Raw genomic sequence first — 19,097 nt, 5'->3', positions numbered from 1 at the left:
CTCCCTACCTGGGTAGGCTGGGATTTTGAGATCAGCAACGTGGCAGAGTGGGGGCTCCTGGGGAGCTGGGCTGGGGGGGGACGGGCACCAGGGGTCCGTGCCCATGGTGAGGGCCAGTGCAGACACTGGACCCCACCCACGCCCACACCACCTACTGCAGCTGACCGCCTCACACTCAGGCACACCCTCTGAGGATGCCTCCTGTTCCCAGCTCCTTCAACCCCCAGGGGTGACAGCCCATGGGATCACATCCAGGCAGGACCCAAGGTTTGATGTCGGGAAGCATCCTAGATAGACCACGGGCCTCGCAGGGGACCCATGGAGACAGGCCCTCTGCTCCTAGACCAATGCTGAGGACACAGGAGCCCAGCACCAAGGACAGGGGTCGCTGGCTGCCACTGGAGGACACTTGGGTGGGATGAGAGCCCTCAGTGGCCAGCAGTGCCCACTGCTGCCCTTCCCCGGGGCAGGGAGCTGCCAGCACAGAGCAGGCTCTGGAATGGGCCTGCACCCCTGGGGGTGCACCCTGGCGTCTCTCAAGCTTCTTTACCTCCCCTGCCCTCTGTCCCCCGTTCTGTCCAGGCCCCGGGGCCGGGTCCCTTACAGACCCACGCCAGGTCTGCCTGCGTGGAGCCAAGCGGCAGCCGCCCCCAAAGAAACACAGGACTCCCGGGTAGATCTGGATCTGCGATCAACAACAGGGGTTTTGGTGCTACTTAGAACGTCCCTCTGAGGAGCCTGCCCAGGCCACAGATGCAAATGAGCATCACCTTCGGACTAGAGAGAAGATGGCCCTGTACCGGTGTGTGGCGGGAAGGCCTTCCCTTAGGGCTGGGCTGGCTGCGGCTGCTCTGCTCCGGAGCCGGGAACTCCGGGGGCGCCCAGCCAGGCCCTGTGAGAAGGAGCCCAGGTGTGCCTGCTCTGGGCCCCAGCGCTAGCAGCTTTGCGGCTGATTTTTTAAGATTCAGGTGAACGTCACCTAACAACCATTGGAAGTGAAACTCAGTGGCAGTTAGTGGATGCACAGCACGTGCCACCGAGCCCTCTCCCAGCTTCCGATGGTCTCCTTCACCCGGGAAGGAGGCCCTGGCCCCCTCCAGCCCCCAGGAGCTGCTCCTCCACTCTGTGGATCTGCCCACTCTTGAGTCCCGGCCCAGCCCAGCGACTCAGGGTACTTGTTCTTTGGTGCCGGGCTTCTTGCCCAGCACGCCCCGGAGGGTGGTCCGTGCCTGAGCCCTGCTCCCTCCCTCCTGCGGCCGAGGACTCTGCTGAGGCAGGGGTCTCCAGCTGGCCACCCACTCACGGATGGCAGAGAGCGGCTTTGCGCGTGGGCCGTTCCCGTGCATGGTGCTGCCCTGAGCTCCCGGCCGCACGTCTCAGATTCCTTGGGGTCTGTGCTTAGGAGTGGAATCGCGGGTCACAGGGCCATCCTGTCACTGAGAACGCCTTGGATTTATCCCCTCCCACCTAACTTCTGACCTGGTGCCCAAGAGCTGGGAGCAGCTCACCGGGCAGAGCGGGGCTCTCTCCTGATCCCAGAGTCCCTGCAGCACAGACACGGGCCTCTCAATAAAGTCCACGCGATACCAGAGTTTGCACAGATGGATGCTTGAGCAGCGGGGAGGAGGGGAGGGTGGGCAGACGGACAGCCGGCCCAGGAGGGACAGAGGAGGAATGGCGGAAGGACATTGTACCAGGAGGGATGAGAGGGGGCAGCGCAGAGCTCCGAGACCCCGCTGCAGCTGCCTGGGACCAGGACCAGGTGCAGGTGGCGTGCAGGCCTCCAGCCACCACAGGCCGCTAGGGTGGCCGGGGCGCCTTAGGGTGAGGCCCCCGGAACAGCCGCTGAGAGGCGGCTGCTTCTCCCTCCCACTGGCCTCAGACACTTCCCTGACCCGAGGCCCAGACGCTCGCTTCTAGAGGACACACGAGAGGCAGCCCTCGACGTGGGACGGAAGACCCCTCTGCTGCCTTCACTGACCCGGCAGGAAGCCCTGGGGTGGCGCCCCTCTGGACCCACGGGAGGGAGCAGGGCCTGTCCCGAGCACAGGGGCCAGGCAGCCAGCCACCGCCCAGCGTCCCCCACACCGGGCTCCTGCCCCCGGTGCTGCCGCAGTCTCATCCATGCAGAGCCCACAGGGCCAAGCGTGCAGCCCTCTCGCCCTGAGCACCCTTGAGACCCGTCTGCGCCGTGGGGTTCTAAATTCTGGGGCTCGCGTCCGCGGGAGGCACACTCACGCCGAAAACAGGGCCTCCTGGGTTAAGCAGCTGTCTACACCTGGGCCGGGACCACAGGACCGCCCAACACCTGTGGGCGGACTGCCCCCGAGCCGGAGCCCTGGCCCGTGCCCCCTCCCGGCCCGGCTGGGACACTCGGGGATGCCTCAGGCCCGGGAGGACCCCCGAGGGAAGACCACACAGGGCGTGAAGCAGAGACTTTATTGAAACCAAACACCACACAGAGGAACAGGGATCAACAGGCCAAAGGCACCAACGCCCGACATTCGCCACCCGGGCCCTCCCGCTGCAGACCCACCCCGGTGCCCGGTCAGTGCCTGGCAGGACGTCCAGGACCCTCCCCGCACCACCCGGGACGTGTCGCGGTCGCCGGCTGTCGCTGGGGGTCTCACGCCCGGCGTCCCTCCCCACGGCCAGGTTAGAGCCAGGCACGGTCCTGGGACCTGCTTCTGCATCAGGGGCAGCTTGACCTTTCACGCGGGAACAGGCTGGTCAGCGTCTTGTTCCAAACCAGGTGACAGTGACAGTCAACAGACAGACAGGTAGCTGCCGCTAGGACCCCGTGGACACCCCCGACCTTTCCCGGAGGTCCCCGCAGCCCACGTCCCAGCCCCGGGCTGCCCAAGCTCTGCCCCGCAGGGGAAGGTCCCCGTCCGGTGCCAGCCCCCACCCCCCAGTCCCTGGTGTGCGGGGGCAGCCAGGACGAGGGGCCTCGGCCCCTCAGCTCAGGGCCCGGGCCTGAAGGGCTGGAAGCAGGGCGGCTCCCCCAGGACCGAGGCTCCCACCACAGCCAGGCTCTCCCCGGGCCTCCCGGGCACACCGCCCCAGGCCTCGGGGCTGCTGGCGTCCTGTCCTTGGGGGCAGGACCGTGGCCGCCAGGCTGAGGCGCCCTCCTCCGCCTCCCTCCTGCTCCAGGGTGAGTAGGAGACGATGGTGAAGCCTCTCCTCTGCAGGGCGCAGTCTGCGGGCACCAGCTCTGCACCCTGCCCCGCCCTCTCCAGCACGCTCAGCTTCCAGCGGTGCAGGTCCTGCTGCTGGGACGGGTTCTGGAGCCTCACCACCCACACCTCGCCGGGGTCCAGCAGCAGTTTCCAGCGCTGGCCTGGGGCCTGCAGGGCCCAGCCCGGAACCATCCTCCGCAGGTAGACGGCGTCCTGGCAGCCCACCGTGGACACAACCTGCAGGCCCAGCAGCCAGGCCTCGGCCTCCTCGGGGTCCACGGGCCGGCTGGTGCCCAGCTCCAGCACCATGGGCTCCCCTGGGGGCAGCTCCACGCCCGGGAAGTGCTGCCACGGGGAAGGGGGGCGTGGCCAGTGCGAGCAGGGAGGCAGCCCCTCGAACCTCCAGGGCAGGGCCTGCGTCCAGTCGGCGTCCTCCGGGCCCAGGCCCAGGGGCACCGCGTTCTGAGGCTCCAGCTCGGTGGGCACAAACAGGGGGTCCAGGCCCACCTCTTCCGCCCCCGCTGGTGCTGACGCCAGGGCCCCGGGACCCCAGTGCTCTGCGCCCCCATGCCCAGGCTGCCCCGGGGACCCCTCCTGCTCGGGCCCTGCCTCCAGGAGCTCCGCGGCCTCAGGGTCCCAGTCCTCGTCTTCCCAGTCCTCCGACTCCAGCATGTCTTTGAGGTCCAGGAAGGCAACCTTGAAGCAGGCAAAGCAGACACTCAGCTGGTCTCCATGCTGGATCTGGTACAGCCAGGACGCGTACAGGCAGGTCATGCCCTCCCTCCCGTGGCGCACGCTGACCGGGGGGCACATGGCCACGCTGCCCGCCTCCTGGGGGTGGGCGGCAGGAGCCCTCCCCCGGCTCTCAGGGGGTCAGGCCCACAGGTCTGGGGTGGGCAAGAGGGGCTGGGGCAGGGGGGCGGGGAGGCAGAGCGGGAGGGGGTGGCGGGTGCCGGCTTCCTCTTGGGGCCGTGGGGTGGGTGGAAGGACGAGGTCCCAATTCAGCTGGCAGCTGCAGAGGCTGGGGGGTCAGAACTTCCAGAATCTTCTGCAGCCTTGCCGTGTGCAGAGTCCGGCACTGGGAAGGCAAGGCAGGAGGGGTCAGGCAACCCTGGGGCAGGGGGTTCTGGGGGTTCAGGCAAGCCCGGGGACCACCTCCGCTCGGCTTGCCCAGCACGGGACTGGGCCCCCATCAGCCCCCTCAGCCTGGCCTACAAAACGGGCGGGAGCCCAGGGGAGGCACAAGCCCGGACCCCCCCCCCCCCCAACGGCTGCCCCAGAGGACAGATGGCCCAGTGGCCCTCGGCGTCGGGCCCCGCCCCGCCCGGCTTTGGGACCCTCCCCGGGGGTGCCCTCACCAAGGTGCCTCCCCTGCAGCCAGCCAGGGAAAGGAGGAGCAGGGCGGGCCTGGGCCTATAAAGCCAGGGCTCATCTGCATATCTCCCAGCAGCCCCTGCTCAGGGAAAGTGCTGAGTCGCCCTGGCCCAGGCCAGCCACGTGCCGCTCGGCGCCCCCCAGGGCCCGGCCGGCGCCGCTGCTCTGCCTGCCTGCCTGCCTGCCCGCCCGCCCGCCTGCCCCGGCCCACCCTGGGCCCGCGTCCCCGCGTGGGTCGCGCCGTGCTGGGCCCGCTGCCGCCGCGGGCGTTTGCCAGCGGATCCTGCGTCCGTGCCTTCCGGGAAGCTCTCGTGAACCTCGCGTCCTCGCCAGCTCACTCGCGTTTCCCCTTCCGGGTCGCCCTCCCTGTTTAAACCCAGGCTCTCCCAAACCCACGCCTGTGTTTTCGGTGGCTTTGGACGAGCTTCGGGGTCACGGCGAATGGAGTGCGAGGCCCGGGCGGGGATGCCCAGGGTCCAGGCCGCGCAGCAGTGGCTCCTTGGTCACCGTGGAACCTGCCCCACACACCGTCAGCGGCCGGGCCCGTCCTCACCGGGGTCCGCCCTGGCGTCCACGATATGACGGGGACCCAGCCCCACGCAGCACCGGGCGTGGAGTCCTCGTGGCCCCTGGGCACCCGGCCAGCCACAGGGCCCTCACCGTCGACGCCTGCGGCCCTCTGCCCTCCAGAGTGTCCGGCTGGGCCCGGGCACGCTGCGGCCTTCCATCTTTCCTTACTGCGTAGAGTGCCCCCGTCCCCTCCGTGTCCCGGCGGCCCGACGGGCGGAGCGCACCTCGGTGACGGTGATGAGGGACCACCGCTCACGCGCACGGACGGCCAGTCGCCTCAGAGCCGTTGGGCGCAGTCTCTGCTGGTGTGTGGACGCCTTCCTCCCAGCCGGGCCAACGGCAAGGGCACCGCTGCTGGGTCACCTGCAGAGGCCCTGGCGGCGGCGGCCGCTCCGCTGAGGTTCGCGAGCCATGGAGGCCACGGATGGAGGCCACGGATGCGCAGCTCACGGGACGACTGGACCTCACGGCAGTCCCCGATGGCCTGTGGGCTGCAGAAGGCGTCCTCGGCTCCGGCAGACCCTGCTGGTCAGGCCCGCTCCCCGGACAGAGACGCGGCTGCTGGGGTGCGGGGTCCCCGGGGGTCTCTTTCTGAGGACGCCGGGACCGCTGGGTGGCTGGGGCCGGTGCCTGTGCCTCTCTGGTGCGGCGTCCCTCCGGGGCCTCGCTGTCGGACACGGGGTCGCTTGCTTCCGCGTTCCGGGTCTCCAGGGCTCTTTGTGGGTGTGAGCGGAGCCCTCCTCTTCCATTCTGAGCAGCGTCTTTCAGGGGCCAGGGACGCTTACACTGAACCAAGTCCAGCCCTTCCAGCGCTTCCCTCGGGAGCCGGCCCCGGGGTGGCACCTGAGCGCCGTGGCCGCCCCGGGCCCTCTGGTGTCCTGCCTCCTCCACCAGCCGTGTGGTTCTGGCTCCTCTCCCTCCCACGTGCGTGGTCCGTGTCCCGTGGGCTCGGAGCGAGGGCTGCGTCCAGGTGCTCGGGCACCAGGCGGTGAGACCGTCCTCTCTGACCTGTGCTCCTTTGCCCTAGCCCGGTGGGCTCTGCTCATGGGGGCCACGGACGCTCTCTGAAAGCCGTGTCTGGTCTGGAGATGACCCAGCGCGTGGCCTCTTCCTGAAGGGGAGGCCATCCTGGGGTCTGGGTCTGGGGTCTGGGGTCGCGCCCACCCCAGGTGTTCTGCTTGCTCCCGGATGTTCCCTTTGGCTGCTCCTGTCTTCGTCTGCTCGGCTGCTGAGATAAAACGTCACCACCGGGCGGTTGGGCCACAGAGGCTGCTTCCGGCACAGTTCTGGTGTGCGGACGTCCAGGCGGGATGCCCGCGGGGTCGGGCCTTCCTCCTGCTTGCCCACGGCCGTCCTTGCTGGGCCTGCGGGTGCCTGACAGAGTGGGGCATGTCCTCTCGCCAGGCCCATCAGAGACCCCGCTCAAACACAGAGCGGGTTTGCTGGCCTGTTGGTTCGTTCGCACCGGGGATTGAACCCAAGGGCGCTTCACCTCGCAGCCACACCCCAACCTTGTCGTTTTCTAGTCTGAGACGGGGTCCTGCCAAGTTGCCCCCACCGGCCTTGACCTTGAGGTCCTCCTGCCTCGGCCTCCGAGTCCCTGGGATGCCTGGTGTGGGCACTGCCCCCGGCCAGGACAAGATGGGGTCGCTAAGGGGAAAAGCCCTAGAAGCCCTCCTTCTTCCCCTGCTCCCCGTGGACTTGACGACCACTGATCTGGAGTCACCAGGGGCCAGGCCTTGGTCCCCCGCTGGCTTTGCTTGGACCACTCCCCTGACTTGGGTTTGGTGGTAGCCCTGGCCCCTTGACAGCAGATCACGGCTTTACAGACTCTCGCCAAGGCAGCCCGGAGTCAGTCCCACAGCCAGGAGGAAAAGCATCTGCGGACAAGGGGCACACCCTGTGCAGCATGAGCCCCTGCCCGGCTGTGCCGTGGCTGCAGGTCCTCGGCCTTTGGATGCAGAACAGGGAACCTCCAGGGGACAGGTTGAGGCTGAAGGGAGCAGGGGTGGGTGGGGTGGGTAGCCGGTGAGCTGGCTCACAGGGGCTCCTGCTCCGACTCCTCCTTGGAGTCTTGACCTGCTGGTGGTGGCACAAGGCAGGTGAGGGCAGCTCCCAAGGAGGTGGCGGCTCTCAGGGTCCAAATGGCCGCAGGGTGAAGACACTCATCCTCAGTCCCAGGGCCCAGCAGGTCCAGCACCATGAAGTGGCTGAGCAGAGAGCAGGAGAGGACGGGCCCCACGCAGCACCATGCCACCTCAGGCCCCTCCTGGCTCCCATCAGGAGATGGACGTGTGGAAGGCCCTGGCCTGCCGAGCCCCAGCCCCTCCCCACCTTTAGGACTCCCGCTCTTCCCACTGGGGCCAATGTGTCTGGCTCAGCGTCATCCACACACCTGGTTGGGCCCCTAGTCTCAGGATCCTTACCTCGTCCCCAGGAGATGATGTGGAGGACACAGACCGTCTGAGAAATGGAGCTACTGCCCATACCAGGGCGGTTGCCCCAGCCAGAGCCTCTGGCAGGGGGTTCGCCCAGGCCTCGGTCCTCACCTGAAGAGCACAGCATGAAGGAGGGTCTCACCCTGCTTGGTGGAGCAGGGCAGGGAGCAGCCCTCCGCCCAGGTCTCAGGCCTCCGCCTGGACCTGCCTCTGGTTTGCCACACATGGGGGTGTCCTCTGTCAGTGGCCAGGGTGACAGCAGGTGCAGATGGGCTTTGGAGCCAGGGCACGTCGTGGCCCCGCATGGAAGAAGGGAAGAGCTTGCTCCTTCAGGCACCTGGGAATCACCTGGGCCTCTGAGGGGGCAAGGCTGGCCCCTGTTGGAGGGGCAACTCCAGGGACATTGCAGGAAGGCCAGACTGTGGTCTGCAGGCACAGGCCTCCCGGAGGAGCCCCGTCCCTGCTGCCTCTGGCAACGAGGCTCAGGACTGGGCCTGACACCCTGCCAGAAGTTGGGGCAGGGGTGTCCCTGGACTTGGGAGGACAGGGAGGGATGGGCAGGGTGGGCTGGCCCTGGGGAAGGGGTTAGGGTTGGGTCCCAGCTGTCCACACACAGGACACGGCCATTTGAACCAGTAGTCACTTCCCAAATAGACTGTGACCTAGGAAGCTGACAGGAGAGTTACGATGGGCCTGGCCATTCTGAGGCTGTGACCAGCGTGGGCGCCCTCCTGCCGTGGGAGTATGGGCTGTCACTCTGAGGCCTCCGTCGCCCAGCTCTGGGCTTTAGTCATTGTCTGCAGCTCACCCCGCTGTGCCAGACCCGAGCTCACATGGTGATGGCAACAGGCCCAGGGCGGCCTGGTGGGATGGGCACTGGCCAGAGGCCCGCAGGCAGAGTGCAGACCCTGCACATGTCTGTCCAGGCAGGAGTTGCAGTGGGGCCGTGGTCAGCCCCCGGGCCGAGGCAGGGAGCTGCACTGTTCCTCTCGGGCCCCTGTCTCGGGGTTCGTGATTTCTCAGCTGCCTGGACCGTTTGGGTCACGAGGAGTTTTCTGCACCTGGTCTGGGCGTCCTGTGGCCGCCCCCTTTCCCTTTGCAGGTCAGACGGTTGTGTTTTCACAGTGGCCTGGGTGTCGCCCCAGCACCCGCCGGGCTAGGCAGCCCTCTGCCGCTGCTGACCCGGCCAGGAAGCTCCTTTTGTTTAAGAGCGTTCTCAAGTGATGGTATGTCATCTAAGGAACAAGGGGAGCTTCAGTATGGCCTCGTGTTCCACAGAGGCGTCCACGGTGGCCGTGCCTTCCTGACCTGATGCTGGAGGGCCCCAGGTGGCTCCCTAGAGCCGTAGTCCTGAGCACACTGCTCTCCTGGGAGCCGAGGCGGGCATCAGGGATCACCCAGGGAGACCGAGCCCACGGGAAAGGCCCAGAGTGGGCGAGTGCCCGCCCCCGATGCCTCGCCCACCAGGAAGCCCGGCGTCTGCACCCAGGCGCCCTGGTCACCTCGCCCCCTCGCCTGCAGGAACCTGCTTGGTAATGGGCAAGGGACAGCTGTAGGCCAGATGGAGATCCCCGACTTGCTGGACGAGCCAAATGGAATCCAGGGGTGGATGTGTGAATGGGGTCAGCAGGGTCAGGGGGAGGCCAGAGTCCAACGTGGAAAACTGGATTCCCCCAGTGAGGGTGAGCACCGCTCCTGGGCATCAAGCCATGCTCATGGACTAGGGCTGCCCGTGCCGTGGACGCCTGCAGCAAACCCGGCAGAGGCACCCTGGTGGGGACGGGCCTGCGGTCCTGCAGAGACTCAGGCCGTCAGGAAGGAGGGACAGGCTGGTCACCCCACGTCTCGGCCTTGAGAGGACCTCTTCACTGGGGAAGGTGTGGGAGGGCCATCGCTGAGACTTCAGGAAGCAGCCAGGTGCCCTGGTCCTCAAGCGAGAGCCTCAGCTTTGCCCACTGAGGACAGCGATCAGCTATCGCTGGGCAATAGCTTTCCTCACCCAAGCTGACCGCAGCCTGAGGAACTTGCAGACACACCCAGCTCCCAGGACCTGAGGCCCACTGGGCTCAGCCTACCAGCTGACCAGGGCCCAGGATGCTCCTGCAGCCCAGGTGGTCTTTCCTGCCTTGCTCCCTTCTGCAGGTTGATCTGTACCTGCCCAGCCAGCGGGTGGGGCACTGCCGCAGCTGAGGCCCTCAGACCAGGGCCCAGGAGCATGCAGGATGAGTTGCCCTCTCACCCCTCCGGGCTCAGAGGCGCTCTGTGGGCCCCTAGCACAGATGGAGGAAAACCAGGAGGGGACAGCAGTCCCCCAGGACTGAGCCCTGAGGCCGAGGGGTGTGTGTCCTGGGCCCCCTGACCTGGGGGCCTGTGCACGGCCACCCTGTCCCCAGGCCGAAGGGTGACTGGGGCCTGATGTCTGTGAACTGTTCCCGTGGTCACTGTCACCTTCACAATGCCCCAATGCTACGTCATGGTCCCACGAGCCACCTGACTAAAGAGCAGGGCGCTGCTGGGCAGCCTCTGATCCTCTGGAGCGTGAGCAAGTGACGACCATTCACTGCTGAGGGATGTGGGCTGGGCACCCATGACGGGTGGGTGGGTGGGCCTCCCTCTCACGCCTGGGCCCCAGCTCCGCAGGGAACCAGGAGCGGGAGGAGCGCTCCTGGCAAAGTCATCCGCAGCAGACTTGAAGAACCGTCCCAGCAGCACAGGACGCCAGAGTGCAGGCCGGGAGGGTGGCCCGGCCTTGCCTGAAGGTGCAGGGGCGGCAGCGCCTTCGCTCACAGAAGCGATTGCCACCGTGAAGTCCGGGGACCTGCAGGAGCTGGCTTGCTCCATGTCCGCTGCCCACCAGAGCACACAGCACCCGGGCTGCCCCTGCACCCCAGAGCAGGGGCAGGTCCTGGGCTGGTCGTGAGTGCCCCGGGGCCGAGTGAGCCTGACACTCCCCAGGCCGGGGTTGGGGAAAGAGGAAGGAGGGAAGAAAGAAAAGGAAACATCAAGTTCCGAGGAATGACTAGAACAAGGGACGCGCAGGGCTGGCGGAGGATGTTGCGGGATTCCTAGTAAATGCAGGCTGGCCCTGCACCACGGGGGGAAGACGCCATCGTGAGGGTGCCCGGCGTCCGCTGGTCCATCCCTGGGTTCTGCAGCCTCAGAGTCCCAGTGGGTTTTTTGGTGGAGTAAAACAAGCTGGTCTTGAAACCCGAGGAACTGCCAAAGGCAGGAATGCCAGCCTTGGGAGGGAGGTGCCCTTGGCTGGGGCTCTGGCGGACGTGAGGACAGATGGCACTTGATGTTGGCTACCCTTGGAGTACAGGGGAGAGGAGACCCTGGGCGTGGGTTCTAAAGGGGAAAATATTTTCACATGTGAGAGCAAACTGGAGGCCACTGGGCCCTCACACCGGCCCCTCCCTCCCCAGCTTAGGAGTGGGGACACCCGGGCAGGACAGGGGCCACCTGGCTTCCCAGGACCACAAGCCCACCCTGAGATGGGCAGCAGGCCCATAGCAGAGACTGTGGGTAGACAGTGTGTCTTAGGGACTAGGGGAGCCCTGGCCAAAACTCAGGAGGGAGGATATGGTCACTTCCCAGGAACTGAAGACCCTTGTATTTCTAAGAGAAGGGCCAGCATTTCCCCAGCCACAGAAGCCACAAATGGGCACAGCATGGACCTTGTGGTGTCAAGGTCACGACCTGCACCCATGGGGCACAGAGCCGGCCCCCAGACCTGCCAAGGCTCCAAGGACCCAAGCTCAGCACACATGGATGCTTGAGAAGGGACACGCTGGAGAGCACACAGAGAAGCCCAAAGCGATCTCCCAGAGTGCGTGGAAAGGGCTGCCCACGCCAGGAGAGGGCCCGCCAGCTGCCTCCAGGGCTGGGACAAATTCTGAGACCGCAGGGGAAGGCGGGAGCTCCGGGTCCTGTGCTGGAGCTCACCCGCCCCGAGAGGTGCCGAGAAGACCTGCGTTCTTGGGAGGGTCATCGAGGCAGCACTGCCCATCCCATCCTCTGGCCCAGGCTCAGAGCTGCCCAGGGCTGGAGCCTTTCCCAGCACGTCCGGGAATCGACCTGGGCGTTACCAGTGGTGCCCAGAGAAACCGCCAGCCCACATTGCCAGCGTGGTTCTGTGGGCAGCTGACCAGTTGGAATCAAAGCAGACAAAAAGGAAGAGGGTGCGAGACCGTCAGGTGACCCCAGGGATGGCCTCCAGGCTGCAGCGTCAGGGCCAGCAGGGGTTGCTGAGGGGCACGCCGCGCTCTTGCTCTGCAAAGCGAAGCTGGCTCTGCGCTAACCTGGGCCTGCCGGGAAGCAGAGCAGCCGCAGACAGTCATTTTGTTTGGCTTGTGCCTCTCAGTCCTCCTCAGGCAACCAAGAAGGCGGCCAGGATTTTGCATCATGAATTCCCTGCAGAGAGCTCTCAGCAAGACCCTGCCTGAAGGCTGTGCGTCCAATTGACGGGCACAACCCTGGGGAGAACAGGCAACTCGAAACACTGCTCGCCCTGTGAGTGGGGGTCTGTCCTTCCCTGGCTTTCGCCTCAAATCAGCATCGTGTCTCCCAAGGAAAGAGAAGCCAGGAGACAGGACACACAGTGATTCTGGAACCAACTTACGCTAATAGATTCCAAGTGAGCATAAAAATAAGTGTGGTCCACAGGTCAGCGTAAAACAGTTCAGGGAGCTGCTGCTGGCCTCCCACCCGCCCTGCACCAGGGGCTCCAGGGCCCAGTCCGTCCCTGCAAAGGCACGTGCTTCTTCCAGGACACTGAATTGCGGATGCCATGATGACTCTGAAGCCCCAGCAGGGTCTTGGACTCCCGTCCTCATGCTGTGCACATGGCGTGAGTGACCCTCCTTGTGGGTCTGCCCCTTCTCACCGTGATATCTCTCCATAGGGAAATGGGATAGTGCAGCCGGCAGTGGTTCCCTCTGTTGAAGGACTGGAATGGCTGAGAGTCAGCCTCACACGTCTCGACCACCCTATGGCCACGTTCCCACCATCTGCTCTGCCTCCAGCAGTCACAGGTCAGAGGCTGGACCTCAAAAGACACCTACCCACAGAGGCCTCTTGCCCTGCCCCTCCCAGGGAGGCTGGCCTGGGGGCAACGGCTGTGTGGTCTCCTACCTTCCCGAGCATGGCGTGCAGAGCCTGCAGAGTGGCTTGCTCCTGGTGACGCTGCCGTCTGAAGTCATGGTGTCCACCTGCTGGTGAGATCATGTTTATCCTCTCCCACCAAATCTAGAGTCCATGGGCACCCTGCAGGTCAGGCAAGGAATGGGGTGGCGGGCGGGCGGGTGGGTGGAAGAATGGATGAGTGAACGGCTGAGTGGGTAGGTGGCTGGACGAACAGAAGGACGGACCATGGATGGATGGCAGACATTTGGTTTGGGCTTTGTGCATGTGCACTGGGATGGTCCTGGGAGCCTCTACCCCTTGCCCACTCCCACTTACTGTCCCCTGGGCTGCCTCAGGTTCCCAGGGTGCCCCAATGGTGAGTGCATGTCCCCGCAGCTGGCCAGTCTTGGGGAGCTCTTTGTGGGGTCTTGTCTTCCCCTCTTGTTTTCACTCTGGGACAGGATCTCCCCATCTGCTGAGGGCCTCGCTAAGTCCAGAGTCTGTCCTCAGTCTCTTGAGCTGCTGGGATAATTGTGCTTGGCAGCTGTATGACTTTTGGAATTTAAATTCTAACTACTTCTGGACAAGCTTTATGATTTTTCAAACTGAATGCTGTGAATTCAAGAGCCACTGCATTACTAATGGCCTTATGTTCTAAGATCAGTCCCTGACTACCTTTTCCTGATTTAAATCATGAAACCAGCCCAGGCTGCAGGACAGGAGGCATTGGGACTGGGGAGGAGGGCCCTGGACCCCCCGGGCTGTGGCTTTGTGGGCACAGGTGGGCCCCAACTGCAGACAAGGGCTCAGTCCCAACCCACCTCGTGGCATAGTAGAGCCCCCCAAGGCCCTGGCTGTGGTGAAACACTAGAGGCCACTGGCCATCCCCACCAACCCCCCCATGGCTGGCCCACCTTGGCCACTACAAGTTCAGCTGAGGACCATGTAGACCTGGAGGACCGTTGGATGTCCACATCTGGTGAAGGACAGAGCTGGACACCAGCTGAGTCCCAGGACACGGCCCCGAGAGACACTGAGATGGGCAAAGGAGCACACTCCAGCTTCTGTGAAACTCACAAGGAAACCCAGATGAACTTCAAAAAGTCAGGTCGACAAATCAAGGACACAGAAGAACTCCAGCAGAGGAAATGCAAGAACAAGACACAGCTTTGGAGGGCAGTTCCCGCAAAAACACGCTGGGTATAGGAGTCGAGGGAAAGGTGGATGTGGATCAAACCAACAAAGCCCGAGAAGGAACTCTACCTGAGGTGGACACGGGCCGGGCGGAGAGGGACCAGGTGGACAGGGGCCGGCTGGAGAGGAACCAGGACAGGGACACTGAGACATGTCCACAATAACCTGGACAATAGGGTAGGCCAGGAACTGCAGTAGCGAGGAGCACCATCTCCCGAGAAGGAAGGGGACACACGAAACAGGTAGCCCTGTGTCACCTGCGGGAGGCGCCAAAGGCCCAGCAGTGGAGGAAAGTGGGATGCGTGGCTCTGGGGTCGAGCCCAGGTTTTCCACAACGGTCAGGACACAGTGGTCTCAGCCTCGGGTCAGCAACTCGGCACTCACTGCTTGCATCAGGGGGTGGGTCTGGGGAGGGGTCGGGGCCCAGAGTCCCGGAGCTGTGCTGGCCCTGCACCCTACTTGGGGAAGCAGCAGTTAGAGGTAGACTGGCCACAGACCAGGCCAGGGGCCTGCTGGGTGCTCAGTCCCCAGCGGGTGTGTGGTACTGCATCCTGACCTGCGTGCGGGGAACTCTGGTGCCAGAGGGGCCAGGGCTACCACCAAACCCAAGTCAGGGGAGTGGTCCAAGCAAAGCCAGCGGGGGACCAAGGCCTGGCCCCTGGTGACTCCAGATCAGTGGTCGTCAAGTCCACGGGGAGCAGGGGAAGAAGGAGGGCTTCTAGGGCTTTTCCCCTTAGCGACCCCATCTTGTCCTGGCCGGGGGCAGTGCCCACACCAGGCATCCCAGGGACTCGGAGGCCGAGGCAGGAGGACCTCAAGGTCAAGGCCGGTGGGGGCAACTTGGCAGGACCCCGTCTCAGACTAGAAAACGACAAGGTTGGGGTGTGGCTGCGAGGTGAAGCGCCCTTGGGTTCAATCCCCGGTGCGAACGAACCAACAGGCCAGCAAACCCGCTCTGTGTTTGAGCGGGGTCTCTGATGGGCCTGGCGAGAGGACATGCCCCACTCTGTCAGGCACCCGCAGGCCCAGCAAGGACGGCCGTGGGCAAGCAGGAGGAAGGCCCGACCCCGCGGGCATCCCGCCTGGACGTCCGCACACCAGAACTGTGCCGGAAGCAGCCTCTGTGGCCCAACCGCCCGGTGGTGACGTTTTATCTCAGCAGCCGAGCAGACGAAGACAGGAGCAGCCAAAGGGAACATCCGGGAGCAAGCAGAACACCTGGGGTGGGCGCGACCCCAGACCCCAGACCCAGACCCCAGGATGGCCTCCCCTTCAGGAAGAGGCCACGCGCTGGGTCATCTCCAGACCAGACACGGCTTTCAGAGAGCGTCCGTGGCCCCCATGAGCAGAGCCCACCGGGCTAGGGCAAAGGAGCACAGGTCAGAGAGGACGGTCTCACCGCCTGGTGCCCGAGCACCTGGACGCAGCCCTCGCTCCGAGCCCACGGGACACGGACCACGCACGTGGGAGGGAGAGGAGCCAGAACCACACGGCTGGTGGAGGAGGCAGGACACCAGAGGGCCCGGGGCGGCCACGGCGCTCAGGTGCCACCCCGGGGCCGGCTCCCGAGGGAAGCGCTGGAAGGGCTGGACTTGGTTCAGTGTAAGCGTCCCTGGCCCCTGAAAGACGCTGCTCAGAATGGAAGAGGAGGGCTCCGCTCACACCCACAAAGAGCCCTGGAGACCCGGAACGCGGAAGCAAGCGACCCCGTGTCCGACAGCGAGGCCCCGGAGGGACGCCGCACCAGAGAGGCACAGGCACCGGCCCCAGCCACCCAGCGGTCCCGGCGTCCTCAGAAAGAGACCCCCGGGGACCCCGCACCCCAGCAGCCGCGTCTCTGTCCGGGGAGCGGGCCTGACCAGCAGGGTCTGCCGGAGCCGAGGACGCCTTCTGCAGCCCACAGGCCATCGGGGACTGCCGTGAGGTCCAGTCGTCCCGTGAGCTGCGCATCCGTGGCCTCCATCCGTGGCCTCCATGGCTCGCGAACCTCAGCGGAGCGGCCGCCGCCGCCAGGGCCTCTGCAGGTGACCCAGCAGCGGTGCCCTTGCCGTTGGCCCGGCTGGGAGGAAGGCGTCCACACACCAGCAGAGACTGCGCCCAACGGCTCTGAGGCGACTGGCCGTCCGTGCGCGTGAGCGGTGGTCCCTCATCACCGTCACCGAGGTGCGCTCCGCCCGTCGGGCCGCCGGGACACGGAGGGGACGGGGGCACTCTACGCAGTAAGGAAAGATGGAAGGCCGCAGCGTGCCCGGGCCCAGCCGGACACTCTGGAGGGCAGAGGGCCGCAGGCGTCGACGGTGAGGGCCCTGTGGCTGGCCGGGTGCCCAGGGGCCACGAGGACTCCACGCCCGGTGCTGCGTGGGGCTGGGTCCCCGTCATATCGTGGACGCCAGGGCGGACCCCGGTGAGGACGGGCCCGGCCGCTGACGGTGTGTGGGGCAGGTTCCACGGTGACCAAGGAGCCACTGCTGCGCGGCCTGGACCCTGGGCATCCCCGCCCGGGCCTCGCACTCCATTCGCCGTGACCCCGAAGCTCGTCCAAAGCCACCGAAAACACAGGCGTGGGTTTGGGAGAGCCTGGGTTTAAACAGGGAGGGCGACCCGGAAGGGGAAACGCGAGTGAGCTGGCGAGGACGCGAGGTTCACGAGAGCTTCCCGGAAGGCACGGACGCAGGATCCGCTGGCAAACGCCCGCGGCGGCAGCGGGCCCAGCACGGCGCGACCCACGCGGGGACGCGGGCCCAGGGTGGGCCGGGGCAGGCGGGCGGGCGGGCAGGCAGGCAGGCAGGCAGAGCAGCGGCGCCGGCCGGGCCCTGGGGGGCGCCGAGCGGCACGTGGCTGGCCTGGGCCAGGGCGACTCAGCACTTTCCCTGAGCAGGGGCTGCTGGGAGATATGCAGATGAGCCCTGGCTTTATAGGCCCAGGCCCGCCCTGCTCCTCCTTTCCCTGGCTGGCTGCAGGGGAGGCACCTTGGTGAGGGCACCCCCGGGGAGGGTCCCAAAGCCGGGCGGGGCGGGGCCCGACGCCGAGGGCCACTGGGCCATCTGTCCTCTGGGGCAGCCGTTGGGGGGGGGGGGGGGCCGGGCTTGTGCCTCCCCTGGGCTCCCGCCCGTTTTGTAGGCCAGGCTGAGGGGGCTGATGGGGGCCCAGTCCCGTGCTGGGCAAGCCGAGCGGAGGTGGTCCCCGGGCTTGCCTGAACCCCCAGAACCCCCTGCCCCAGGGTTGCCTGACCCCTCCTGCCTTGCCTTCCCAGTGCCGGACTCTGCACACGGCAAGGCTGCAGAAGATTCTGGAAGTTCTGACCCCCCAGCCTCTGCAGCTGCCAGCTGAATTGGGACCTCGTCCTTCCACCCACCCCACGGCCCCAAGAGGAAGCCGGCACCCGCCACCCCCTCCCGCTCTGCCTCCCCGCCCCCCTGCCCCAGCCCCTCTTGCCCACCCCAGACCTGTGGGCCTGACCCCCTGAGAGCCGGGGGAGGGCTCCTGCCGCCCACCCCCAGGAGGCGGGCAGCGTGGCCATGTGCCCCCCGGTCAGCGTGCGCCACGGGAGGGAGGGCATGACCTGCCTGTACGCGTCCTGGCTGTACCAGATCCAGCATGGAGACCAGCTGAGTGTCTGCTTTGCCTGCTTCAAGGTTGCCTTCCTGGACCTCAAAGACATGCTGGAGTCGGAGGACTGGGAAGACGAGGACTGGGACCCTGAGGCCGCGGAGCTCCTGGAGGCAGGGCCCGAGCAGGAGGGGTCCCCGGGGCAGCCTGGGCATGGGGGCGCAGAGCACTGGGGTCCCGGGGCCCTGGCGTCAGCACCAGCGGGGGCGGAAGAGGTGGGCCTGGACCCCCTGTTTGTGCCCACCGAGCTGGAGCCTCAGAACGCGGTGCCCCTGGGCCTGGGCCCGGAGGACGCCGACTGGACGCAGGCCCTGCCCTGGAGGTTCGAGGGGCTGCCTCCCTGCTCGCACTGGCCACGCCCCCCTTCCCCGTGGCAGCACTTCCCGGGCGTGGAGCTGCCCCCAGGGGAGCCCATGGTGCTGGAGCTGGGCACCAGCCGGCCCGTGGACCCCGAGGAGGCCGAGGCCTGGCTGCTGGGCCTGCAGGTTGTGTCCACGGTGGGCTGCCAGGACGCCGTCTACCTGCGGAGGATGGTTCCGGGCTGGGCCCTGCAGGCCCCAGGCCAGCGCTGGAAACTGCTGCTGGACCCCGGCGAGGTGTGGGTGGTGAGGCTCCAGAACCCGTCCCAGCAGCAGGACCTGCACCGCTGGAAGCTGAGCGTGCTGGAGAGGGCGGGGCAGGGTGCAGAGCTGGTGCCCGCAGACTGCGCCCTGCAGAGGAGAGGCTTCACCATCGTCTCCTACTCACCCTGGAGCAGGAGGGAGGCGGAGGAGGGCGCCTCAGCCTGGCGGCCACGGTCCTGCCCCCAAGGACAGGACGCCAGCAGCCCCGAGGCCTGGGGCGGTGTGCCCGGGAGGCCCGGGGAGAGCCTGGCTGTGGTGGGAGCCTCGGTCCTGGGGGAGCCGCCCTGCTTCCAGCCCTTCAGGCCCGGGCCCTGAGCTGAGGGGCCGAGGCCCCTCGTCCTGGCTGCCCCCGCACACCAGGGACTGGGGGGTGGGGGCTGGCACCGGACGGGGACCTTCCCCTGCGGGGCAGAGCTTGGGCAGCCCGGGGCTGGGACGTGGGCTGCGGGGACCTCCGGGAAAGGTCGGGGGTGTCCACGGGGTCCTAGCGGCAGCTACCTGTCTGTCTGTTGACTGTCACTGTCACCTGGTTTGGAACAAGACGCTGACCAGCCTGTTCCCGCGTGAAAGGTCAAGCTGCCCCTGATGCAGAAGCAGGTCCCAGGACCGTGCCTGGCTCTAACCTGGCCGTGGGGAGGGACGCCGGGCGTGAGACCCCCAGCGACAGCCGGCGACCGCGACACGTCCCGGGTGGTGCGGGGAGGGTCCTGGACGTCCTGCCAGGCACTGACCGGGCACCGGGGTGGGTCTGCAGCGGGAGGGCCCGGGTGGCGAATGTCGGGCGTTGGTGCCTTTGGCCTGTTGATCCCTGTTCCTCTGTGTGGTGTTTGGTTTCAATAAAGTCTCTGCTTCACGCCCTGTGTGGTCTTCCCTCGGGGGTCCTCCCGGGCCTGAGGCATCCCCGAGTGTCCCAGCCGGGCCGGGAGGGGGCACGGGCCAGGGCTCCGGCTCGGGGGCAGTCCGCCCACAGGTGTTGGGCGGTCCTG

General features: G+C 66.5%; 2 protein-coding genes across 2 annotated transcripts; one reads left to right on the top strand and one right to left on the bottom strand.

Moving 5' to 3' along the window:
- Positions 1-2,963: 2,963 nt before the first annotated feature.
- LOC124981394 (testis-expressed protein 19.2-like) lies at positions 2,964-3,992 on the bottom strand. Its single transcript, XM_047547750.1, has one exon. The coding sequence runs from the start codon at positions 3,990-3,992 to the stop codon at positions 2,964-2,966; it is 1,029 nt and encodes a 342-aa protein (XP_047403706.1).
- A 13,405-nt stretch (positions 3,993-17,397) lies between these two features.
- Positions 17,398-18,426, top strand: Tex19 (testis expressed 19). The gene has a single exon (XM_047547726.1). The coding sequence runs from the start codon at positions 17,398-17,400 to the stop codon at positions 18,424-18,426; it is 1,029 nt and encodes a 342-aa protein (XP_047403682.1).
- Positions 18,427-19,097: the final 671 nt, after the last annotated feature.

Source organism: Sciurus carolinensis, chromosome 3 (genome assembly GCF_902686445.1).
Source record: "Sciurus carolinensis chromosome 3, mSciCar1.2, whole genome shotgun sequence".
Lineage (NCBI taxonomy): Eukaryota > Metazoa > Chordata > Mammalia > Rodentia > Sciuridae > Sciurus > Sciurus carolinensis.
Note: the sequence above shows the minus strand (reverse complement) of the source record. Positions and strands in the feature narration are given on the sequence as shown.

Bases quoted from the DNA above. Each gene is read 5' to 3' on its own strand.
- LOC124981394 (XM_047547750.1), bottom strand. From the start codon at position 3,992: ATGTGCCCCCCGGTCAGCGTGCGCCACGGGAGGGAGGGCATGACCTGC.
- Tex19 (XM_047547726.1), top strand. From the start codon at position 17,398: ATGTGCCCCCCGGTCAGCGTGCGCCACGGGAGGGAGGGCATGACCTGC.